The sequence below is a fragment of the Emys orbicularis genome, chromosome 8, assembly GCF_028017835.1.
Source record: "Emys orbicularis isolate rEmyOrb1 chromosome 8, rEmyOrb1.hap1, whole genome shotgun sequence".
NCBI lineage: Eukaryota > Metazoa > Chordata > Testudines > Emydidae > Emys > Emys orbicularis.
Genome location: NC_088690.1, coordinates 84,117,778 through 84,143,366, shown reverse-complemented (window position 1 = coordinate 84,143,366; position 25,589 = coordinate 84,117,778). Strand labels below are relative to the sequence as shown.

General features: G+C 45.6%; 1 protein-coding gene across 1 annotated transcript in view; it reads right to left on the bottom strand.

Moving 5' to 3' along the window:
- Positions 1-25,589, bottom strand: part of SLIT3 (slit guidance ligand 3) — a 798,116-nt gene that overhangs the window by 72,691 nt on the left and 699,836 nt on the right. Inside the window, exons 28-29 of the mRNA XM_065410175.1 lie at positions 25,314-25,453; positions 8,982-9,075 (exon numbers count right to left, since the gene is read on the bottom strand). Of these exons, the coding sequence (XP_065266247.1) occupies positions 8,982-9,075; positions 25,314-25,453 (234 nt within the window). The remainder of the gene's footprint in view (positions 1-8,981; positions 9,076-25,313; positions 25,454-25,589) is intronic.

The window sequence follows — 25,589 nt, the reverse complement described above, 5'->3', positions numbered from 1 at the left end:
GACAATTACTGGGTGCTGGGTTTTGGATTTGTTCCTTAATGAGAACTTGTATGTGATTAATTATCACTTGGTGTTTGCCTATCAGGGAATTATGGGCCCACTCTGACACAGTGCCAAGCACCGTCAGTTCCCATTGAGGGCAATAGGAGTTGAGGGCACTCGACACTTTGCAGGAGTGGCCATTTGTGACGGGGTGTCCACCCCACACAAGGCCTGAAGGGGTTAAGGTGGCTAGGTGAGCCACCTGAAGGAGGAGCCAGGGAGTAACAAGCGTTAATTAAAGAGGAAGTGCAGCTGGCCAGGAACAGGAGGGTCCTACATAAAGCCCAGTAGCTGAGAGTAGAAGGGGCTACACAGAGAGAGGTGGCAGTCACTGTCAGGGTGAGAGAAGGCAAGGTAGGAAGTAGCCCAACGATACAGTAGTATGGTTCTGGACTGTGCAGCCCTCGACTGCTTGTTGTAGGGTCCCTGGGCGGGAATCCAGTGTAGAGGGCAGGCCTGGGTTCCCCTACCAGCCACTGGGCAGTGGCGCTGTTAAGGGGCAGTGAAAGAGAAGATGGCCTGGGGCAGTGGGTCCCAAGAAACTTTGAGAACACAACCCCTCTCCCCGCCCCAGGAAGGGGAAACTACAGTGACCTGGCCAGAGGGCCAAGCCATGAAGCGGGAACAGTTGAGTCCCAAGAGAGTGAGACACAGCGAGTGTGACAGAGTGCAACCACAGGAAGGGGCACCAGCCTGGCAGTGCTAATCCTCAGACACGGCCAGAAGGAGGTGCTCCAGCAGTGAGTGGAGCACCCTGTGACACTCCTATATATGAAGATTCTCTCTCTTTTAGGCATTTGTAAGTATTAATAATATTGACTCTTACATAGGGTTACCATACGTCCGGTTTTTCCCGGACATGTCCGGCTTTTCGGCAATCAAACCCCCGTCCGGGGGGAACTGCCGAAAAGCCAAACATGTCCGGGAAAATGCCGGCCGGGCACTTCCTCTCCCGCGGCTGCTCTGCTCCGCTCCTCCCCTCTCAGACTTTCAGAGCCGAGCTGCTCGAGCCAGCGCTACCAGCTTCGGGCAGCCCCCCCTGCCTCCGGACTCCGAGCCGCCGGCCAGGCACTTCCCTTCCCGGGCTCCAGCTGAGCTGCTCCGCTCCTCCCCTCTCAGACTTTAAGAGCCGAGCTGCCCGAGCCAGCGCTACCGGCTTCGGGCAGCCCCCCTTGCCTCCGGACCCCGAGCCGCCGGAGCAGAGCAGCTGGAGCCGGGTAGGAGAAGTGCCTGGCCGGCGGCGCAGGGTCCGGAGGCACGGGGGCTGCCCGAAGCCAGTAGCGCTCGGGCAGCCCGGCTCTTAAACAGAGCCGAAGAGTCAGCGGAGGAGCAGAGCCTCCAGCCGCGGCTGCTCTGCTCCTCCCCGACTCTTCAGCTCTGTTTAAGAGCCGAGCTGCCCAAGCGCTATGGGATTCAGGCAGCCCCCTTGCCTCTGGACCCTGCGCCGCCGGGCGGGCACTTCCCCGCCCGGGCTCCGGCGGCGCAGGGTCCGGAGGCACGGGGGCTGCCCGAAGCCGGTAGCGCTCGGGCAGCCCGGCTCTTAAACAGAGCCGAAGAGTCAGCGGAGGAGCAGAGCCTCCGCGGCTCTGCTCCTCCCCTGACTCTTCGGCTCTGTTTAAGAGCCGGGCATGGGGGCTGCCCGAAGCCGGTAGCGCTCAGGCAGCCCGGCTCTTAAACAGAGCCGGGCTGCCCGAGCGCTACCGGCTTCGGGCAGCCCCCATGCCGCCGGAGCCCGGGAGGGGAAGTGCCCGGCTGGGGGCGCAGGATCCGGAGGCATGGGGGCTGCCCGAAGCCCAAGCGCTACCGGCTTCACGGTTTGCCGGGCAGCCTCCAGACCCTGTGCCCCCGGCTGGGCGCTTCCCCTCCCGGGCTCCAGCTGCGCTGGGCAAGCGCCGGCTGGGGGCGCAGGGTCTGGGGGCTGCCCGGCAAACCGTGAAGCTGGTAGCGCTCCGGCAGCCCTTTCCCCGTGGCTGGGAGTGGGAGGGAGGAGGGGGCGGAGTTAGGGCGGGGAAGGGGCGGAGTTGGGGCGGGGCTGGGGTGGGGAAATGGGCGGGGCCAGGGCCCGTGGAGGGTCCTCTTTTTTTATTTAATAGATATGGTAACCCTACTCTTACATGGCACATTTTATCCATAGATGTGGTTGGTAAAGCAGCCAGCACCATAGTATCTAGCCTTCTATAGCCATCTGTAACACACCTAGCACTATGCTGCAGCTGGGTAAAATGACACACATCAGTCTAAAACCAAAATAATCTTATCTGAGAAAGCAATGTGAGTGACTGAAAAAGTAGCTACTAGAACAGAATCTAATAACTTAGATTCTGCAATTGTGGCAGCCCTCAGGGACCAGAAAGGGGTAGGGCATGGGGTGGTTGAGATTCGAAGATCTGATGCTGTGCAGATCCACCAATTTCCTTCTCCACCCTCAGTGTGGTAGGGGTCCCAGTAACGGCCATATGTAGGCATTCTTTAGTTGACATTCCACCTCTTGATGTCCTAATGGCATGCAATACATCTTGGTGGCTATAGGAACAGCGTGAATAACATAGTGTTGGAGATAATAAAATAAAACCCAAGACCATTCCTTCCCCAAACTCTGTAAGAGCTGAGCAAAGTTTTTCAGCAACGTTTCTGTCACACCTGCAAACAAATAACGTCCATCTAAAGACTTTGTGGGGGGAAATGCAGCATTTAATCCTGTTGTTTTTTATTGATCCCTGTTGTCCTAATGTAAAGTGATGTAATAATGAATGATGTGCAGTTTCTTATTCAAAGCTGCAATGTATCACTTTTATGATGTGTATTGGCCATCCCGGTAATGATGGAACCACCACTTTTCTCTGCAGGGCTGCATTAAATCAGTGTTCCATGTTGTCAGGTAGTAATTCCATGCTTCGGAATAATAAAGCATATTTATATTGTGCTCTAACAGAGCCACAGTGAGTGGAAAAACATGCTTCTTCCCTGAAGTTATTTTTTAAAGGCATTTCATTGCATTAGCTAATTTTTTGGTCTGGGATACAGAAAGCTGGCCTTTTAATAATCACAGCACAATAAAGATCTGGAGGCTAGAAGTGAAGAAAGCCACCTGCAATTCTAGCTCCAAAAAAAAAAAAAAAAAAAAAGGAAAAAACAGCAAAGAACTGAGTGCAGCCAAAAGCACATACAAACATGTCAGTTTGCTTCCTAAGCTGAGATTTGGCCATGCCCTTTAGAAACACAGAATTCTTTTCTGATCTGAAATTTCTGTTATTGTACAGGTTTTTTTTGTTTTTGTTTTTTTTTAAACGTTGTCACCTCTAGGCTGGATAATTTGGAGCTACCCCATCAAGCACTTGATGCCCCCTTTCAACCTGAGCAGCTAGTCAAATTTCAGGCCCCTGGGAACATTCCAGTTGTTTGTTTACAAGGCATGTACAAAGTCCTGCTTCTCTGAACACAAGAGGAACCAAGAACAAAAGGAGCAGTTTCTTAGCTTACAGCCCCCAGCCTCTTTAGCTAACACCAGACTCAAAAGCTCACTCTCTCTAGTTTGTTCCAGTCATACCATCTTTTGCTTTTTTCTCCCCTCTCTGTTTGTGTGTATTGTGCCTTCCCTCTCTCTCACCCCCTCCCTCACAAACCCACCTCACTAACAATATAAGCAAAACCCCTCTGCCTGCACCTGGGTGAGTTCACAACCCCCTTTTGTCTTAAGTGGGGGACTTCTGATTAACCCATCCTGACAGAGAATTTGAAGGGCTTGTTCGCATCCTGCCTCAAAAAGGTTTGTGATCAAAGCAGTCCGCAGTATCCCTCAGCGCAACACGCTCCTAAGTTAGAACTATCACAGAACATGGCAACATGAGTGCTTAGGAGCCTCTTGCCTCAAGTACTAGAGATATCATGGTTTGCATTGCCTGCCTCTTAGAATATATCTCCACTGCAGCTGGGAGTAAGCCTCCCAGCCTGGACAGACAGCCTCGTGCTAGAGGGGTTCAAGCTAGCATGCTAAAAGGAGCTGTGTGGACACTGCAGCTTGGGCTGGAGCTCAGGCTCTCAAGCCTAGGGGTTGGGTGGGCGTAAGAGCCCAGCTCCAGCCCAAGCTGCAATGCTTGAGCCCCTCTGAGTCTATCTACCCAGGCTGGGAGGTTCGTTCCCAGCTGCAGTGGAGACATACCCTTAGGGTCTGACTCTCCAATGCCTTGCCAGGCTGGAATGGAAACTCATAACCCCTTTCCTTCAACCACTTTGCACAGGTGAAAGGGACTATACAAGTAAAAGGCAGCAGAGAATTCAGAACATACATTTTAGTACTCAAGCCTTAGTAAAAGGCCAATATACCCCAGGGACCATTAGGTGCCTATTATCCCAGTGAATCAGCTGATGAGTGGGGCTGGAACAGCTGGCTGTTGCGTAGAACAACCTGGAGGCAAGGGGTAAAATTTTCAAAAGCACTAAAACGACTTAGGACTTGGAACCTAAGTTCCATTTTCAAAAATGACATGAGCACCTAGGAACCAAAGTCAATAGGACTTAGGCTCCTAAGTCACTTAGTTACTTATGAATAGTTTACTTGGGCCTTCTCTGCTGACAAATATCTGTTCTGGAGTGCTCTCCCCTCACTAAGTACCAGGACACCTTCCCAGTGAGATTCATGGGAGACGTGCTGCTTGAGCCAGTGTCATTCTGTAGGCTGCACTGCAGTACCTCATATTAAATACATGCCATGACCACAGGGGTATCTAATACATGCCAGAGACGTGGACTGCTGAATAGACTGGTAAAAGGATAAGGAGCTCTCCATCACTAAATTGCTGGTTTGAATTTGGCCCCAGGACAATAGCGAGCAAACATTATCACAACCAGAAAGCTGCTTCATGTGAAATCACTAAGTGGTCTCAGTCTATTTGTGAAGGGGCAGAGGGTCCATATAAAACTAAAAACCAGAACTGTCATTCTGGCTAAAGGCCAAGGACTGGTTGGGCAAAGGAGCTAAACTATTCTCTACCCTAGACACGGCCCACACCCCGATGTGGAGGGGCCACTAGTAATGCAAAGTGGTGGAGAAACCTGCTTCACCACTGTCTGTTAGGTACCTGGTCTTTGAATAAATAGAGGAACTAAACATACAGTTTGGGAGGTTTTTACATTATTATTTCATTACTATTGTTCTTACAGCAGTACCTAAGGGTCCTGGATGAGGGTCAGGACCCCACTGTATGTGGCATACATCATAAAGAAACAATCCCTGCACTAAAGAACTTACAATTTCTACAATGTCACTGCTCTGCAAAAGAGTGAACTAAAAAAGGTGTGTGTTATCTACATCCATGCTGGGGATTAATGACGGGTGGGGTTATTCCTCCATGGTGGATAGTTCTGAGAGCATGCCTAGGAATGGTGCAGCAAGTTGGGTCTGAGGCTGTCTCATCCTCTCAAATCTCTAATGACACCGAGCACTTTGAGTTAATTTATGAATGTTCAGTTCTGGAACCTGTTAGAGAACTTTGAACCATGCAGAGGAAATGACATGCTACCTCTGCCTTGTAACATGCTGCAACTAATAGATTAGTCAAATAATGGATTAGCTGAACGAGGATGTCTGAAGCAATGTCAGGTAGTTGCAGGTATCACTGTACCACTCAGAGGAGGTTACTTCAGGAACTGTCTTAAATCATTTAACAGTTTCCTTGCCCTCAGGAGTTGGAAGAGGCTCTTTCCCGAAGTCCTTCACCTGTCAACAAGCCACATGACCCTACATGGGATGTCTGGTTAGCAGAGAATAGTGTGCGATCAGCTGTCTGAAAGCCCCAGTGCTATAGGAACATATGTTTGTAGTGTGGCTACCTGACAATTTTGCTCTGACTCCCTTTAACTGTCCTGAAATTCATGAGCCTAATTTATTATTTTTTAGTAAGCAGAAGCATGTTAGGTGCTTCACAGGACACAGCCCCTTCCCACAACACATGGTAAGTTAGACACTGATAACAGTGAAGCCAAGATTGCTACTGCAGCATATATACCTCCTTCCCCTGCTCCAGTTTGGATTGGGCAAATGCCCTACTCTGTGGCCTCTCCATTTTCTTTCAGATCTCCCCAATCCTAATGGCAAAATCAAAGCGCAACCAGGAAGGGACTAAGGTGGCTATGTTGTGAGCTTTGCCTGGGCATGCAAGCTGGCTTCAGCTTCCCTATAAGCTTTCTTGAAATCTCCCCACCTCCTCACTCTTTCTCATGTTATAGTGTGGGATGTTTTCCCATAACTCCCACAGTTGAGCTCTATTTTTGAACCTTTGGTGTGACTTAGCCTATTAACAGCACAGTACTCCTGGGGGAATTCTGTGCCACTTACTTTCTGGTAGGGAAGCAAAGGGAAGCCACAAAAGCAGTCACGCAACCCTCCCGAGCAGTATGTTTTGGGTGCCCAGGGCAGCTGGCAGAGAGGTAAATCACTGTGGGTCAGGAGGCAGGACTGGGGAAGACCCAAGCTGGTGGCTCCTACCCTGCGCCGGGCTCAGTTGCTAGTCCCGGATGGGCTGGGGAGAATGGGACTTTCTCTTCCCCTGCACAGCATCTGGGGCTGGGTCAGACCCACCCCCAGATTTCTCCCTCCGGCTGCAGGAAGCTCTGCAAACTCCCCTCTCTGCCTGCTTCCTGCACCCATCGCTCCTCAGCTGCAGGGGGAAGGATCCCTGTACAGGGAGCTGCTCCCACATCCGTCTAACCCCCAAGCATCCAGACTCCCTCCGACCCAGACCCTCCTGCCAAGACTCACCCCCCCCAGCACTTAGAACCCCCCCGATGAGCCCCACTCCCCCTGCACCACCCCAATGAGCCACCCGCACCCAGATCCCCACTGCACCGAGCCCCACTCCCCCAGCATCTGGATCCCCAACCCACTGAGCCTCACTTCCCCAGCATCTGGATCCCCCACTGAGCCCCCCGCACTCAGACCCCCCTGCTGACCTCTATCCCCCCACACTCAGACCCCCCCGCTGAGCCCCAACCACCTTCACCTGGAGCCCCTTTCAGAGTCCCATTACCATTGCACCTTGCGCTGTATCAGGGTTGGGTGCAGCCTCACCGTTGAGTCAGTGTCCTGGTGGGGGGGAGGGAGGGGAAGATGCACAGTGATCTCCCACCTCTGTGCAGCCAGTGGCCTGTGCTCCCCAATGCCATGCTGGAGCCTCCACATTTATTTGACAAATAAAATTTGCAGAATTTTGAAATATTGTGCGCAGAATGTTGAATTTTTGTGCGCAGAATGTTGAATTTTTTGGCACAGAATGCCCTCAGGAGTAGCATAGTAAGTAGAGGCTCTCACTCTTGCTACCTTCTTCTGGAAGCCCATCTTTGCCAATGATGAATATTAGTACTAGGCACATCTCAAGCACCTTCCATCCAGGATTCTCCAAATGTTTTATAGACATTAAGCTTTACTTTACCTCTGGGATGTAGGTCAGTATCACTCCCATTATGCAAAGGAGGTGCAGAGAGAGGAAGTGACTTGCCCAAGGTTCCTCAGGAAGTCTATAGCAGAGCTGGGAACAGAATCCAGATCCCCTGATTCCCAGCCTTGTCCACAAGACCATCCTTTCCCTCTTGATTTAAATGCGATTTTTAAAAAATTGACTGAGTGGCAGAGAATTACAATGGGATTTTTTAATGCATGAAGTCAGCCTTGTTATAGGAGTTCCGTGTCACTGGGGAGTGTCAGACAGATCCCTCTGCATATCGACATGGTACTAACTCATTCTACTAATGAGAAGACTTATTTTCAGTTTCCTAAACTGTTTGTTGTTTGGCTGGACAATGTTTATCCATTCAAGCAAGGGAGGGCTTTTTGAACATGGGCAGACTGTCACGTATCCTCTGCACTGGAAACATACATTGGAAAGAAGGTCATATGTCTGAAGAGTGTGATGAACTATGCATCCTATCAGTGCACACTAGCATTTCCAATACCAAAGACCCACAGAATCTATGAATGCATGAATATATGTATCTTCTGTACTGGAAACACCAGCGTGCACTGACTGTGTGAATAGTTCACCACACTCTGCAGTCAGATGACCTTCTTTCCAATTTTCCCATTCCTAAATGCAGTACGTATCCATCTGGAACGACATTCCAAAGACAAGACTTACTATGCCTAAAATTGAAAGGAGTGCAAATCTAATCCAGGCATCCAGTTTTCAGGGGCTAGCCATAGTTTTTCCTAAATTTTTGGAGGTGAGGGAGGGGAAAAAGAATATCTAGTCTGTTGAAAATAGGTATGTATCTGTTTATGTTCAGTTCATTTCTGCCATCTGGTCAGGACTGTGCCTAAATAGCATAATATTAATAAAATATATGGTACAGCCAATTTTAACTGTCATTTTTGTTAGCTACACTACAGTGTGTGATCGCTTTTTCAATCACAACAGCATCATTACAATTACTACATGATTAATTGCCAGAATTAATCACCATGTGTTGAAGTCTATGCTATGCTTCACGTAGAGGTCATTCAGTGTGGTGAGTCCTGCTCTCCTTGGAGAAGGGAGGACAAAAGACTCCTGCTATGTGAGAATAGCAAAAGTGATGTTGATATGTCAGCCTGCACATAGAGTGGCCTTAAAACCCTGCTTATTACCTCAGTGTTTTCCATTTTTACTGTATTTACTACAGGGAATACTTAGAGAACCTGTGTTCCCTGAGGAATCTAGGGGAACTGGCAGGTTTTTTGAAAGGGTGACTGCTGTCCTTCGCTTGATTTTGGAAGCGCACTAATTATTCTTGGAATAAAATAACAAATTTTGAGGAGCTGGAAGAAAATATAAGTTAAAGTACACCACCTCACACATACTACTTTTCAGTTTGGCTCATTAGGTCAAACTCATCACAAGTGTGACTGCACTGTAGTCAGTAGATGAAGTTGGCCCAACACGTGAGGACAAGGATACACAAACACTCACCTGAATCCTCTGTCAAGGGAGATACATTTGGACTCATGTTTGCATGGATTTAGCTCGGGAACACAGTGGTTGATCACCTCATCACATAGCTCACCTGTGGCAAAGAAAATTAACAAGGCGTAACACATCTGCTACCAACACAGCTCATTGGCTTTGCTGAAACAGCTCTAACCATGCTGTCCAGGGATGATAAACCCACCAGCTCTTACTAAACTGAGGTGATCCAGCAGTTCGAGGGGAAGCCCCATGACAGTACCTGTTATGATGGCAGGACAAACTAAATAAGGGTGGGCTCGCTCAATACTGGACAGTCCAATTCTAGTTACATTTAGCGATTCCTTAGCAACTGAGCTCACTGGGTGCAATAATTATCTCCTACAAACCTTACAGTCCCAATTCAAAAGACCTTACACTCAAGCCCTCTCAACTTCAGCTGGAGTTTTGCCAGAGTAAGGACTGTAGGGTCAGTTCCTGACCCCAAGTTGCAAGCGTCACAGAAAGCCAGTGACATACATGTGGATATGCACATTAACAGAGTCCTTAAACTGTTCACACCAAGTGATATTCTAGTCATAGTTGATCCTTTACTGTCCTAGGAGATGATCTGACATCATTCAGAAAAATGGCTTTTCAATAATGGGAAACAGCTTTACGGCTGCACATAATTATACGACTCCCACTATTTACAAGAAGAGCACTGACTCTATTGTACTCATACAAGATACTGTTTTCTATAAAAGTTTCTTATATGCAAGCATTGCTCAGCTGTTTCTAGGTACTGTAGAATTCTAGGTGTGTAGAATTCAGTGCATTTCCTTGGATTTGTGTAACTTTTAATAATGAACAGTTCCAGAGTGTTCAAAACCAGATAGGTTATTTAAGCACCATCCTTCTTCTGAGCCCTAAATTATTAGGTTACACTTCAGTACCTCAGGACTTGAGATCCTGCCAGAGACTGAGCATAAACCTTTGCCTTTGAAACAAACTTCTTCAAGGGAATGGGCAGGTCAATTATCCTTAGTATGGAAACCCTAAAACAAAATCCAGTCCCAAAGCCCCTTTTGCAGTAAGAGTGGAAGACTGCATCTGCACAATTTCAAGGATATAGGCATGCGCAATCAGGGCCGGATTAACCTTTTGTGGGCCTGGTGCCAAACATACTTGTGGGCCCCCATGGAGGCAGTGGAGCATGGCACGGGGAGGTCAGTTCCCAGAGTGAGGGGCCAGCCAGAGGCAATGGGACATGGCATGGCAGGGGCAGCCCCACTCTGCCCAATGTGAGGGCACTATTTACAAACTGGCAGTTTCCAGACACACAGTGGCCTGCCCGGCCCTGTGCTGCCAGCATGCCCCTTCCCATTAGGGGCAGGCCCATGCCCAATTCCCTATGGCCAGAGCCCCCTGGACCCACTATGCCCAGTGCCCCCCCCAGACCCACCCACAAATGCACAGCACCCTGCACACCCCTGCCCACAGCCTCACTACAGCTGCCCAGCACCCCCTACAGAACCCCCACTCCCTAGTGCCCCAACACACACACCTTCCCCACCCCTTCACAGCCCCACCCCTCCCTCCCAGTCCCCCAAGAGACCCACTCCTGACCACCCTGCCTCCCAGCTGCACTCACCGGCCCTGCTGGGAGACGACTGTTGGCCGGACTGAGCCGGCAGTGCAGCCAGGGCTGGTCCTTGGGCCGGGAATCGCTTCGGCCCCTTGGGAGTGGCGCGATCAGCCAGGCCAGGGCCTGCCCCAGCCAGGCTCCCTCAAGATGCACTTGCCTGGATGGGCCCAGTCAAGCTCCCCCACATTGTCTTTCTGCCCCCCTTCGCCCCCCCGGCTGAGACAGGCCAGGCTTCTGCACCAGTTCCAGGCGTCTCAGCTCTGGGGAGACAGGTGGGGCACCACAGGTGGTGGGAAGCAGAGACTGCCCAGAGCTGGAGGTGCACTGGGGTCCAACCAGGGGGCAGAGAGGAGCAGGGGGTGAGGTCAGGGGGCAGACAGGGATGCTCAGCCAGCCGGCAGGCAGGCCGAGAGGAGCAAGTAGTGGGCGGGGGGAGCCAGTAGGGTCTCAGGGCGCAGTTCAAGCAGAGCAGGCTGGGGCCCCTTCTGAGCATGGGCCCGACTCCATGGAGCCACTGGAGCCTTTGTAAACCCGGCACCAGCACAATACATACATATGCTCATGTGCACACAGATCCTCTGAAAGTAACAACCAAACAGTAAAAGTGATGCTAGATAAATATTCTCTGGACATCCTCTGATAAAGCCTTCCAAGTACAGGGTGGTATAAAATACTTAATTAGATACAACATTTATTAAACAACAAAATCTAACACAACAGCCTGCAATATTGTCAATGTTTTCTGTGCTGTGGCTCCAACCTTGGGCCCTGCTTTGGCCCACTATGTGCTGTTCCACCTGTGCACAGTGGCCCAAAGCCCAGCATACCCAGTCCCTGGAAAAATGTCTCTGCGTGGGAACTCCCCTCATGTGGTTCAGATCCATTGTAGCTGCTTCAACACTGTCCTCTCTCCCAGCTGATGGTATGGGAGGCATGACTAGGGAAAAGGTGGCATTGGCTGGTGCACCCCTATGAATGGTTCCAGTAATTCAGAGCCCTCCCCATCCAGTGTCCCATCTCTGGCCATTGGAGATATTTGCTACAAGCAGTTGCAGATAGGCTATTGTAGGCAGTTGCAGATAGGCCATCATACCGTCCCCTCCATAATGCCGTTGGAACAATAATTTTTCAGAGCTTATTATTGTGACACTGGCAGACCAAGTGCCAGCTTATGCTAAGGCCTGTAGGCCTCACTGACGACTGACAAATGCATAGCTGGAAACCAGTCAGACTCACCTGTGTATTAGCTTTGTTAAAATAGATGTAAAGTTTCTAAGAACTTAGTGTTTAGACTTTATGAAATGCTTGTAAATTGCAGCAAGTGTTAATCTGTTATAATATTTGTATCCTATGTTTAAGGTAATATTTAAGAATTTGCTCTGCAACTATAAAAGTGTTTGCTATGAAGCTGGAAACTCCCGCAGTCAGGAGAAAAGCGTAACCAAGTGTGAAATACCAGTTCATCACAAAAGGTATCATCTCCTGTCCCCCCGAAAAGATGGCCCATAAACACCAGACTAGCCAATGTGGAACATCTGTGGACAAAAGACTTTGCTGATTGTTTTCCCCACACCTATGAAGAGGGGATGAACACAAAAACTCATCCCGTCACATTTTGAACTCTAACAGAAGGGAATAAAAATCCCTGTCAAGGAGGAATTGTTATTGCTATGTTGCCTGGAATTCAGAGAAGGCAATATTTCTAAGCATATGCAAAGGATCCCCAAGCTGCTTGGCTTGGGTTAGCCCTAAAGGACATATGGAGCCCATAAAGACATATTATAGGAACCACTATTACCTTTTGGAACCTATGACTGTATCTCATTTGTGTGTGTATACTTACCTGCTTTAACCTTCCATATAACGCTTATTTCTTTTTCTTAGTTCATAAACCTTTAGTTAAGTATCAGAGGGGTAGCCGTGTTAGTCTGGATCGGTAAAAAGCAACAGAGAGTCCTGTGGCACCTTTAAGACTAACAGATATATTGGAGCATAAGCTTTCGTGGGTGAATGCCCACTTCATCGGATGCATGTCATCCGACGAAGTGGGCATTCACCCACGAAAGCTTATGCTCCAATACATCTCTTAGTCTTCAAGGTGCCACACGACTCTCTAAACCTTTAGTTAGTTCATTATAGGATTGGCTACAAGCTTTGTCTTTGTTTTGAGATTTGAGATACAATTAATTGACTAGGGAGAAGTGACTGATCCTTTGGGACTGGGAGTAACCTGAATATTGTGATGTTTGGTGTAAAGGACCGTCTATCACAAAGGCAGGCTTGCCTCGGTGTCAAGATAGACCAGAGTGCCCAAGGGGACTGTCTGTGACTCCATGGTAAGACTGTTATAGAGCTTTAGGAGTTCACACTTGTTACTTGGTTGGTGAAACCTAATTACAGAACACACACATTTGGTATTTGTGCCCTTCTTCTAGACAGTCTGCCCTGAGGTGGGCACTCCTGGTCATTAGCCACTCTAGACAGCTTGACAATCAGCACCTAGTTCTTATATAGCACTGAACTTGAAATTATTTGGACAAATACAAAGAATGCATCTGGCTTGGAATGGGGGATATGCCAAAGAAGTACTTTCCATCTTTGAATCCCTAGGGACACCAGGGAAATCAAAGCATACATTCTGCTGGGTTTGGGTTTCTGATGTTTGTTCTTGCACCTCATTCTTCATCCAAAGCAAGTTGGCACATTCAGTAACAACCTGCATGACTGAAACTATTGCTGAAGACATTCAGTAACATTTTTGAGGTGGCACAATTAGAAGTTTACTTTTATCTCCAAAAAAACAAAAATAACCTACAACCTAATTCAGCCAGCTAGCAGAGAAATTGACATAAATCAGGGTATGTCTACACAGGGTTAAAAGACCTGCAGCACGGCTGCAGCTGGCCTGAATCAGCAGACTCATGCTCACAGGGCTTGGGCTGCAGGGCTAAAAATTGCTATTTTGACATGCAGGCTCAGGCTGGGCCTGAGCTCTGAGACAATAGGTGCCGACTCCGTGGATGCTCCAAAAATAGTGGGTGCTCAGCGCCACCAGCTGTAGCTGTTTGGCGGCAGCTGCCAATCAGCTGTTTGGCGGCTGGGGGAGGCACTTGGGGGAGGGTGGAGAGCAGCGAGCGGTCGGCAGGCAGGGCCTCAGGGGAGGGGTTGGAGTGGGGCCAGGAAAAGGTGGATCGAGGGCTGGGTCTCAGGGGAGGGGGTGGGGCCTTGGGGCGGAGCATCCCCGGGGAAAAATAAAACTCGGTGCCTATATCTGGGACCCTCCACCCTCGCAGGGTCTCAGAGCTCGGGCTCCAGCCCAAGCCCGAGTGTCTACACAGCAATTTTTCAGCCCTGGAGACCAAACTCTGTGAGCCTGAGTCAGCTGAACCAGGGAAGCCACAGGTTTTTTATCCCTGTATACATATACCCCATCAAGTCAACCTTGGCTTCTAACGTCCCTCAGTTTGTCTTTTTTGTATATTTGTATGAGCATAAAACATGACAAGCATTCCTTAAAAAAGAAATCCAGAGAATTTCTAACTCGATGGTGACATGACAGGAACTCAACTGTCTAAAGCCTTCAAGTATCCTTTTGAAAGGCAGCCTTTTTGTTAATAGAATACATTGGAGATAGATGCCTTAAGCTGTAACTTTGCTACAATATCCATAAAAGCTTTTTTTTTTTAATAAAGGAAAACAGACTTTTGAGAAAAGTCAGAATAGTGGTGTAAATTTCCAAAGGAAATCATAATTCTTCTTAAAGTATTCTTCTCAGCCAGCTTGGAAAATTGACAAATGCATAGAAATCCAGTAAAAATTTCCCCAAAATGTATACACTTGTCAAATATTATGACTCACTGTGTCATGCTGAAAGCACCACTATCAAAATTAGGAGGATTTCAGGCTTGGTACCAAACACAGCATCCAACTAATTTATCATTGTTCACAGAAAACTTGGAATGTTTTAGGCTCCTTCCTGTTACTTATTTTTTCTCATCTCTCTTGCATTTCAGATTTCAACATTTCCAGATTTCTCTTGGGAATGTCGTGGAACCCAGACAACCTCATCTTGGGGAAGAAAATTCCTGTTGATAACGGGCTTCACCGATGTTTACTGAATGGCAGACAGCATGGTAGGGAAAGAAAACACTTTTTAAATAGCGATACTCAAGGCAAGAGCTAAACATAAAAAACTTTGTTTCCTTCAGTTACAAAATATTTTGAGCAAAAATCTGTCCTCAAACATGGGTATGTAACATTCAGTGGCCATCTGATTGCATGTTTTTGAGGGGAAAATCTGGCCCTTTTACTTCTGTGCGTGGCTTTGGGCTCCTAGTTGTAGCAATTAAAGGTCTATTCCAAGTTTTTCTCTGAATAGCAGTATTGGGTTCAAAATGATACTTCCAAATATTGTCATTTTGTTAATTATTTGCACACAGGCTATGCTGGGCTCTAGAGGCATTAAACAGCTTTTTAAAATTTTATCAAAAGTATTTTATATAGAGGGCATTCCACCACATTAAAGCTATGGCTACACTAACAGCAGCATGTAGAATACATACACTGTATCTTCCCCGCCCCCCAGCATAGGTATAAATAGCAGTGTATATGGTGAGGCACTGCTTAAGTGAGGAGCGTCAACACATGCCAGAACCCTACACAGTTCTCTACATGCCCAAGCTGTGCCTCCCAAATCTACACAGCTATTTTTAGCTCCCTGCTGCCTCCCCCCTTCCAAAGGCTTTCCCCACCACTGGAGTCTTTTGCTGTGGCATGTAGCTACACACCACAATGCAGATGCAGCCTGCCTTTCACTGTGGCATGCAGCGACACGTACCTTACACGCCGCCACCAGTATAGACGAGACCTAAGAAATGCACACACCACTGGCAAGACCTTCCCAACCACCAACATCATCCTCCACACCAACCTCCCCTATGCAACTCCTCCCTAAGTACGTACAGGTAAAAACACCTGACATACATACATAAAACCAAAATTTTCGTTACTCACCCAACCAAAACAAAATCCACATTATACATCCCAATCCTCTCCTTTCACCAAAGTCTGCAAGAATGGACAGGCTTTGCAGCATACCCTGCTGGTCAGCCGAATAGGGTTATGTCAGACCATGAAGGAGAAGTGAGTTGAGAGTCTCACTGAAAGCCACCTGAGCCATCAGCCCTTTCCTTTCTAAACTGGTGGAGGCATTAGCTCAGGCCCTCTAGCAGGTCTAAAGTGCTGTGGCAGGATTCAAGGACAGGATGTCTATTAAGGTAGGCAGGTACCCAGGTATTACATTACATGCATTAAATGCATTACATTTAAGATTCTGTATTGCACATAGAAACAGATTGGTAACTAGTGCAGATCATAGCATACCAGAGGCCGAGTGCTGAAAGGGCAAGGAGACTAAGCTACCATCCTAGCCTGGAAATGGAACATTCAGGGCCGTGTTGAGGACCAATGGTGGAGTGACGTGGGTGAAGCTTGCCTTGTTCCTAACCATGCACTGGATCACTGTGCTTTATCTGGTGTCTGGGTCTGTCAATCTGGCACCTTTCACTACACTGACCTTTTCAAAGCCACAATAAAATAATTACTGCACTCCTACAACATTCCCCCTTTTTTATTTGATTCAATGAAATCCTAAAGAGGGGACATTGGTCATTCTAAAGTAATCTCTTTTCACAGGCCTCACTACTTACAAAGAGCTGCTAGGCTGGCATATTTATACAGCTTCATGATCTTCCACAAGTCCAAAAACAAACCAAAACAACAGCAACAGAGACAGAAACCTTTTGCATGCAGTTAGTTTGATTTAATTATGTTGTTTGTTATTTAAATGACCACATTGGCATATGTGCTATTTATTTCACACCACATTAGATTTTTAGAGCCATGATCTGAATTATATTGTTCCTTCCTAATGGGAAAAAAAGGGAGGAGGTGGGGTGTGTCAACATATTTTTTTTCTTTTAATCCCAACTTTGAAATGATCGTAACACCCCCATTGTAACTTGCCGCCAAGGACCATGTGTTCTTCAGTTTTATTGTCTGCAGTGTCACTTAGGCAATCCTTTGCTCTCATTCCTAATATTAATCAAAATAATTAATAACATGGCATGGAAAATATTCTCAGCCTTATGTGAAAACAACTTTTACAGAACCTCAGGGCTAAGGGTAACAATGCTGTCAAGAACTTCACAAGATTAAATAGGGAAAAGAAAAGTGTTCGTGGGGAATGTTGCCTGATTTTAAGGGATTAATATTATTGTTTATGTAATATAGGTTTAGGATGGAGCAATGGATGTAGACAGGCTGGCTGTTATCTACTGGGCTAACTTTTACAGCTTGCAAAGGAAAGATATATATATTTGAATTGTTAAGTAGTATGTTACAGTCCTCTTAATTGTGCTCAGTGAGCCAAAATAGGGGCGTTACCTCTGGCCACACCAGTAAGAGCTGACTACACACTACAGCTGTCCTTGTGAGAAGTTACTCGTTGGATACCTAATAGCGACTAATGTTCCACAGAGACATGGATTCCCCTGCTCTTTCTCCTTCCCCTTCACACTGAAAAAAAAAAGGCAATGCCAAGTGGAAATTTCAAATAGTCCTTAGCAATCATGGCCACTGGCACCCAAAAGCTGATTGGCTTCACTAGTGGTAGACGTTACTGAGAATGTGCCAGATCATGCTGTGCTGAGAAATTATTGCCAATCAGGAGTATTGCTGATGCTTGATGAAGTTTAACAGACCTGAGCCAAAACCTTGGATCCACCTATCTTGGATACTCCAATAACGCATTTCACAACATATAAGAATTGCAGATCCAAACACCCACAAACAGGGGTGTAGTTTCAGAAAAATCAGAGGGGAGGAGCAAAGTCATGTCAGTATCTCCACTTCCACATTCCCACTGAGGCAATGGCTGCTTGTGGGGGGTAAATGAGTTGGTCCCATATCTGAGGGGGCTGGAGCAGTGGCATACCAATCCTGTCCCTCGGAGTGGAGTGTGTCTCTCACTGATGGCTGGCTTGGGGCAGGGACTGGGTCCTGGCCCAGGCCATTGCTGCTGCTTCCTATCCAGCCAGTGGAATACAGGATTGGTGCTAACAATGAGGTGATTAGGAGCCCTGGCCCAGACAGCCCCAGATTGGTTCCTACTGGCCTGGGGGAAGACACTGCAGTGCTGTTGACTGGCAAGGTCTGGACGGGGGGAGGGAAACTGCCTCCCACCTCATAGCAAATGACACCCCATGGCACACAATTTTAGGAGAGAGGTGTTAAATTTGAATTTGGAACAGAATCTCATGGCTGATGGGCCCTTACCTTTATAACGGGCTGAGCCCAACCCCTGAACTCTGAAGATATTTAAAGTCCAGATCCATACTTCTTGGATTATTTTTTTACATGAGACTTTTCCTACTGGACAGGGTTTACCATACTCAATGTTTAGAGATAAAAGCCAAGATTTTCCAACCCCAGATTTTGCCTCAATCCATTGTGTTTGTTCACTGAAATGAAATAAACAGGAAACTCGCAGCCAAAGTCCTTATGGAGACAGTCCATTCAGTTGCCAGGCAAGCGCACCAAGCCCATCTGCTAAAAATTCAATAAGAGGTTTTGTTGCAAAAATTTAAGGCTGGATGCACAGTAGCTGATTTCTAAACCTCTGTTCTGGACTCAACCTTTGCTTGACAAACAGAGAATCTTGAACTCATAAGTTTTATCAGGAAAAAGAATTATTTTAAAAATAATTTAAGGCTGCTTATGGTAAACTCCGATATTGGGGGAGATTTTTTTCACCTTCAAACTTTTAAGCAAGATTTTGAAAAGTAGGAGCCAAAAGTTTGACTCCTAATTCATATTTAAGTACTCAAGTAAGGGGCTTGATTTTCAGAAGTACTCAGAACCAAGCAGCTATCACTGCCCTTTGTGGTAACAGCGAAACCAAGAGCTCAATGAGATGAGATGTGGGGAGAGAAGTAGGGATTCCAGCAGTATTCCCATGTGTTTGAGCAAAGACTCTGTTCTGCTTCTCTCCATTGACAAGATAAGGAAAAAGCTCACACAATCTCCCAAAGGAACACTGCTTCTTGCTTATGGCACCAGAAAAGATGTGACCATAGAATAAGATGCTGTAGTGTACTGATGCCCTGGGACATCTTTAAGGTGAGAAAGGAATTCAAACCCTAATCAATCACAGAAATTTAAAGATAGACAAAATATATTACTTTGAAGAGAGATATCACTATAAGTGTTGTACAAACATAAGCTGTTAAGTCATCTTAGTCTATTTCCCTGCCAAGCTTATGACAACATTCAGTGGGGATCTTTTACAGCATTGGTGGCAATTATGCTGTTAGATATTTATATACAAATAACCATTTACATTAGCCCTGCTAAAGATTTTGTAAGGGACAAACCTTCAAGCATCAGGGCAAGAGTGAATTACTAACTAATGGACGTTATTCAGAAATTCTGCCTTTTGGAAGGATATTCCACAAGTGTCCATTTTGAAGTTTCTTCCACCATCCTCTGAAGCATCTGATATTGGCACTGTTAGAGACAGGACACAGGCCTAGATGGACTATTGGGCTGACCCAATATAGTAATTCCTATCTTCTTATGTTGAAGAAGAACTGAAATTGGAATAAGACATGTCCCAGTGCTGAAGAAAATCCCTTTTGTGCCTATTAGTGTAGTACCGACATTATTTGTGGACAATTTATCCTTGGGTTAGGTCCCTGTAATGCTTTCAAGGCTAATGGGACATTTCAATTAACCTTGCACCCCCCAACACAGCAACTGAACATATTTGGCCAAATTATGCTCCAACTTATGGGGGTAAGTCACAGGAATCTTCAGCCCACTTTTTTCCTTTGAAGTTGGCTGCATCTACTCTAATGTCTAGCAGAAGATAAATTACAGCTTGCTTTTTTGTATACCAGTTGTTAAAATATAGCAATCTTCCTAGAATAATTTATATACAAGGATACCTGCTTACCTCTTGCTGGCATTTCTAATGTGCCCACTGAGTGCCGAATACAGTAATTAACGTTCACATAGAGTTGTCTACAGAGTTGTCCACTCCTCCTAGATTTGGCAGTTTAGCATGCTGCCTTATTTACTGAATATTATAACTTGCTCTAAAAGTGGTTAGGTTTGTGCTTGGCTTCTAATCCTCTGGCAGGATGTTCACAGGTTGGGGCTCATCTACCAAGAGCACCCTATGTTCAGATTTCACAAGCTTTATCCTCCTAGGCAGTGTTAGTCTCATTGTTCCACAGATGTGTAGCTGTCTTGGTGGGCCATGAATGCAGAGGAAGTCTGCCATTTGGGCGGCATTAAGGATTAGACTAGGGATTTGAACTGGCACCAGAAGCAAGCTGGGCACCAAGGTAGGGTGCAGAGCACCAATGTGATGCATTGTTCATGGATTTTCCTGCTAAGGAATCAGACTGCTGTATTCTCAGTTGCTGTGCTGCTTCCACCTTCAGTCCCAGCACAATAAATTACCATAGTCTGACCTGAGGGAGGTAAACGTGGATCGCTGTCAAGGAAAACTCAGACTGACTTCAACGAGAGCAGGAATGGGCCCAAGATCCTTGTATCAGTTATGTGTATCCAGCTCTTTGGTGTTCACATTATTTGATTCTGCAAGTGAAAACTTGAGGTTCTTGCTTTAGTCTTCTATACAGAAAACAAACAAATTTCACATTTGCCAAGTAAATAAACTGGAAAACTTCCACCCAGAGCAAGAATCTCTTGGATGAAAGGATGGGTACACCAAACCCTAATCTTTACTTGCTTTGTCTTTCAAGCAAATTATGGCTAAGGACGGTCTCATAGTTCTGAAACCGGCTAATAGTCAGGAACTTGTTTAGGCCTTAGATAGACATATAATAGCTCAAATCCTTGGTGAACTTACAGAAGAAATACTTGAAACCACACTATCAGAAAACTTCCAGCTTGTATGTGTGACACATGATCTAAAAACATGCAAACCAATCTAAAGAGCTATGATTCAGATAAGTTCAACTCAGCACTGCAATTGGGGCCCCTCACTGAGATTGTTCTGAGCCATCTCACCACAATGGTTAGTTATGTGAAGCAAGCTAGTGAAGCTCCATAAACTAGTGGCAACCACAAGTCACCACAAGGCATCTTTCCTCCAGAGTAATTTTGTTTACTTAAGTGCTTGGCTTTGGACAGGCAATAGCACTGCAGTAAGCTGGGCCAGAGGGAGGAGCTGTAATTACTCACAAACAATGAATAGTGTTGAGTTGAAAAGGGAAAGAACAACAAAAAAATCTGTGACAACAACATTGAAGCCAAGAGACTGCAAAGTCCCCTGAGGTAAAAATGCATTAGGCTCATCTTGCTAACATGCAACACCAGAAATGGTTTCTACTCATTTTTCTGTGATACAAGTTAATGGCGACAAATCTTTCACAAGGAAATAAACTATTTAAAAACATTTGGGTTTCCAAGATAATAATCTTACAGTCCCCTCCCGCTCCTTCCCGGGATGCCATCTGTTTTAGAAAGAGGCCATTTAATTTAATATGGGTAATTTTTTGAAATTATTTCCAAACCTGATTCCAATTTCCAGACCAAAGCGGGTTGAATACATTTGCTGAGACTCACTAGATCAGGCTCTTTAAAGAAATTTCTAGTGTTTCCCAAATTCCTTGTGGCATCTACTCATTTCTGCTTCTGAGTAAGGACACAGAGTGCAGGGGTGCGTGAAATTAAAAGAAAGACACAAAAGTTTAACTAAAATGTTTCAAAAACTTCAAAGACCAGCTCAGGTTTGGGACTGGTCAGATTCTGGCCAAAGGTTCACATAAGTTCATGGATGACTGTTTGAGCTGCCAATCCCACAGAAATGACAGTGTTTGGATACCACCATTAAAACAGTAAGACAGTACATGCAAGACTGATGAGGGGGTTAGGGTGACCAGATGTCCCGATTTTATAGGGACAGTCCCGATTTTTGGGTCTTTTTCTTATATAGGATCCTATTACCCCCCCCACCCCATCCCGATTTTTCACACTTGCTGTCTGGTCACCCTAGAGGGGGTGTCCTGGGTAAGAACAAGCTCTGGGTGTCTCTTTCTCTCAACCCGCGCCCCCACAACCCACACTAGAACAAGTCAAAAAGAAGTCTTGGAGGCAGATGGACAGCTAGATAAAGAACTCTAGGGAAAGGGAAATTCTGTGGGCTTTGTTAGAGACTCTTGGGGCAGACAGAGCTGGGGTACACGGAGGGGGATGGTTTTAAGCAAGAAAGCCAGATATAGCCAAGTCCCAGGAAGGAAGGTAAGAGACCAGCAGAGTGAGGGAAGAGGCCATAAACAAAGGAAGATCAGAAAGCTTGAGATAGGAACCAAGTGGTAGGTTCCTGTTTTGAAGTCCATGGCTAGGAGTTCACCCGCATTTCCCTGAATCAAGAGGAAAGATTGCTGAGACCATCAAGAGAGGGCTGTGGCCACAGAGGGCTCCAACAAACTGTTCAACTAGTTTCTGGCCCATTGTTAACCTTAGACTTCTTCTGAACTGTCTATCCTGGAGGAAGTAAAGTGTTTTGTTTAGCTGCAGGGCTAAACTACCCCTCCAGTGAGAGGAAAACTGTGGCAGGGGGAGTTAAGGACACTATGTCACAGAGCCTAAATATGGCTTTAACTGCTTAAATTTAGGCACCCAGATTTGCAAGTGTTGAACTTAATGAATAAAAAGGAAAACATTATCTGGTCTTGTGGTTAAGGCGTTGAGTGAAGAGATTCACACCTTTTACTTTTGTTTCAGCCATTGACTCTCTCTGTCACATTCAGCCAGTCACATGCCTCAGTATAGATGTCTGTAAATTATTCTTACCTATTTCAAAGAAAGGCTGTGAGGCTCAGTTCATTCATGTTTGTAAAGCACTTTGAGATCACTGGAAGGAAGGAACTCTGAGAGAGTCAAGAATATTTTTAATAATACCAAAATGGGACCTCTGGTGTGGTAAATTCCTCCCCACTATAGTCATTTACCATATTGGATATTTTTCATCTAGGATCAGCTAGAAAAGGAAAACATTTGGAAAACTATTCAGTGAAGAGAGATTTACAGCCTTCATTATTTTAACCAATGAAAGCACGATTCATACTTGGCATATTTTTCCCAAAAAAGGGCATAATGGTAAAATGAGAGACACAAGATAACAAAGCAGGGCGATTCTGAGGAAATAAAGGAAACCTTGGATACTTCCAAGAGAGATTGGCGTAATGCAAAAGCCAGGAATGCATGTAGCCCGTTGGAGAATTCTGAATATGGGAGAAAATTCCTTTCTGACCTCGCAGTGGTTAGCTTATTCTTTGAAGCATGATATTTCATTACTCTTATTTTAGCTTGCAAAATCATGTCATTAGTTATTAGGTTATCCTGCTCATTTTTTTTAAGATATAGCCACAATATTGTTATCCCTTTTGACCTGAGCAGTTTTGAAAGAGCACATCCATCATGTACTGAGTTCAGTTTCCTTTTCACGCATCCCTAGCATACCAGTATTTTACCCTAAGACTTTTTGCTGCAGCGAATTCATCAGAATGATTACAAGGTGTGAATAAATATTATCTTGTTTGTACTAAAATTAGCCTGCAGTTAATTTAAGTGACCCTGAGCTCACATTTCACAAGGACCTTCATATTTTTAAAAAACACAAAGTACCTCTAACTCTTCTCCTTTCCAAGTGATTTTTTCAGCCTTTCATTGTATGCAAGTCCTATCACACCTCTACAACCATGCATACTACTGGTCTCCAGACTTTCAGCCTTATTGTTTATAGTTATAATCAAATTTGTTTCAATTGCAATCAAACAGTTACTGGCTGTACAAATGGTTAATTTTCTAAGGCCCCAGATATTGTATTCTATATCCAGCAGTGTGTATCATGCATCTGAAACTAGAATCAGGTCCAAAGAGTTTAACTGCATACCAATTTGATGATCTGGTACATTCTAGGTGATGAACAGCTTACAAAAGGCAATATTCAGTCATTCATTCTGGTAATAGTGAGCTGGATTATGATTGAAAATATCTGAAAATCTGACTCTGAAGTGTCATAAAAATTCTTTGGCCATGACCAGAAATGATTCACTGACAGGTACTATCTGCAGAAAAATCCCACTCCATCCCTTTTTCTCTGTTTTTCTCTGCAAGAGCCATTATAGCCCACCATGAGGCTATTAAAAAGGACAGATCAAGTCCATTGTGCACTGGATTCAGTTCCTTGCTAGCGATCTCTTGCTTAGCTGCTCAAATACACTTCCTTTTGTAAACGTAAAACCGTTATCACCATATAAGGAGTTCTATTTGATATCAGCAATGTAAGGCTCACATACATACAGTACATGTAAGAACAATTGGCTCAACATACTAGAAACAAAGTTCTTTGCTCTGGGCCAGCCTAAGCTTTGCCGAGTATTTTGGCAGAAGGAGTAGATAAAATCTCTAATAAATTTTCATTCAAGTCATAAGGCTTTTCCCAGCCAAAGATTTACACAGGCCTCTCATATTGGCCATAAAAAGCATTTTAAAAGAGTTTGGGAAATTCTAGACTTCCCTGTCACTTACCAAGCCACTCCAACTTTATACTTATTAATTCCGGTGATATGTAATACCCTCTAGCCTACGAGAAGCCCATCATTAGTGCTCCATGCTCATAGAGTAACAAACCTATTTCAAAGCATCAAAATAGGAACTAACATGGATATTTTCTTACTCTGTATACTGAGCAGAGGAGATCAGGCTTGAGTGGCTTGTGATGAGTGAAGTATCTACGCAGTCATCTGAGAGGCAGCATTTTTACATTTTTGAGCTAAGAGGGTTCCTAACCCTACAGAAGATTTAGGAAGGAAGACATCTAAAGCACAGGACAAAGAGTCAGGAGATGTGGGTTCTATTTCCAGCTCTCTCACTGACTCACTTTGTGACCGAGGACAAATCACTTAGTCTCTGTGCCTTAGTTCCCCATCTGTAAAATGGAGGTGACTTAACCGAGGTATTGTCATGATTGGTTCATTAATACGTGCAGTGCTTTGAGTTCTTTAGATGGAAGTTATTTTACAAGTGTTACTATTATAGTATAATTTGAAACAGGAATCACTTTTATTCTCAGAAATGCTAAGCAGACGTATACCGAGCTAAATCAGTACTGGAAACACTTTTGTGAACACTTTTGTGGAAAAGTACAAATTTCTCTAACCAACAGATGAACTTGCGAATTTCTTGTTTATATATTTTAACTGTAGTTCCAGTAACTGCGATGAGTACTTCTGACCTGGGGAAGGGTATGTGTACAAAATATGCCAAGACAGTAATAGATTTTCCCCTCTGAACCTTCCCAAAAGCCTTCTTCTGGTATGAATTACACTCTCTCAGGGATAGCAGTGATCTCTCTGGATTAAGGGTCAGACATATTGCTGGAGCAGCATCTTTGCAAAACTATCCCCTTTTCTTGCCTCTGTTTACTGGATGAGCAGGAATTCACTGACAACAATTTGGATACTTTAAAATCTACTCAGAATCCGGGTTAATTCCATGCATGTGATTTAACCAAGTGGGAGTGGACCAGTTTCTTATGGTGCCCCAGGTGGCTGGAAGTTCCTTCAACTGCTCCCCTCAGTTCTCTATGCCCTTTGGCTGTGGTCCTTCCTTACCTGTGTAATTAGGAGGGCAGAGACAGACATAGTTGTTGATTCCATCCATGCACGTGGAGTTATTCTCACAATCATTATCTTCACAGTCATCTGGGTTTATTTCACATCTCTCCCCCTCATACCCTAGAGGGCAAGAACAGCTTTGGAGGGGATAGAAAAAACAGAGAAAAAGTTAGTTTGGATTTCAGAATTTGCTTTTGAGCAGTGAGGAAGTACTGGAGTGGGATGAAAACTGATACAGATGAGCTCTCTGCTGCTACAACGCAGCGGCATTAC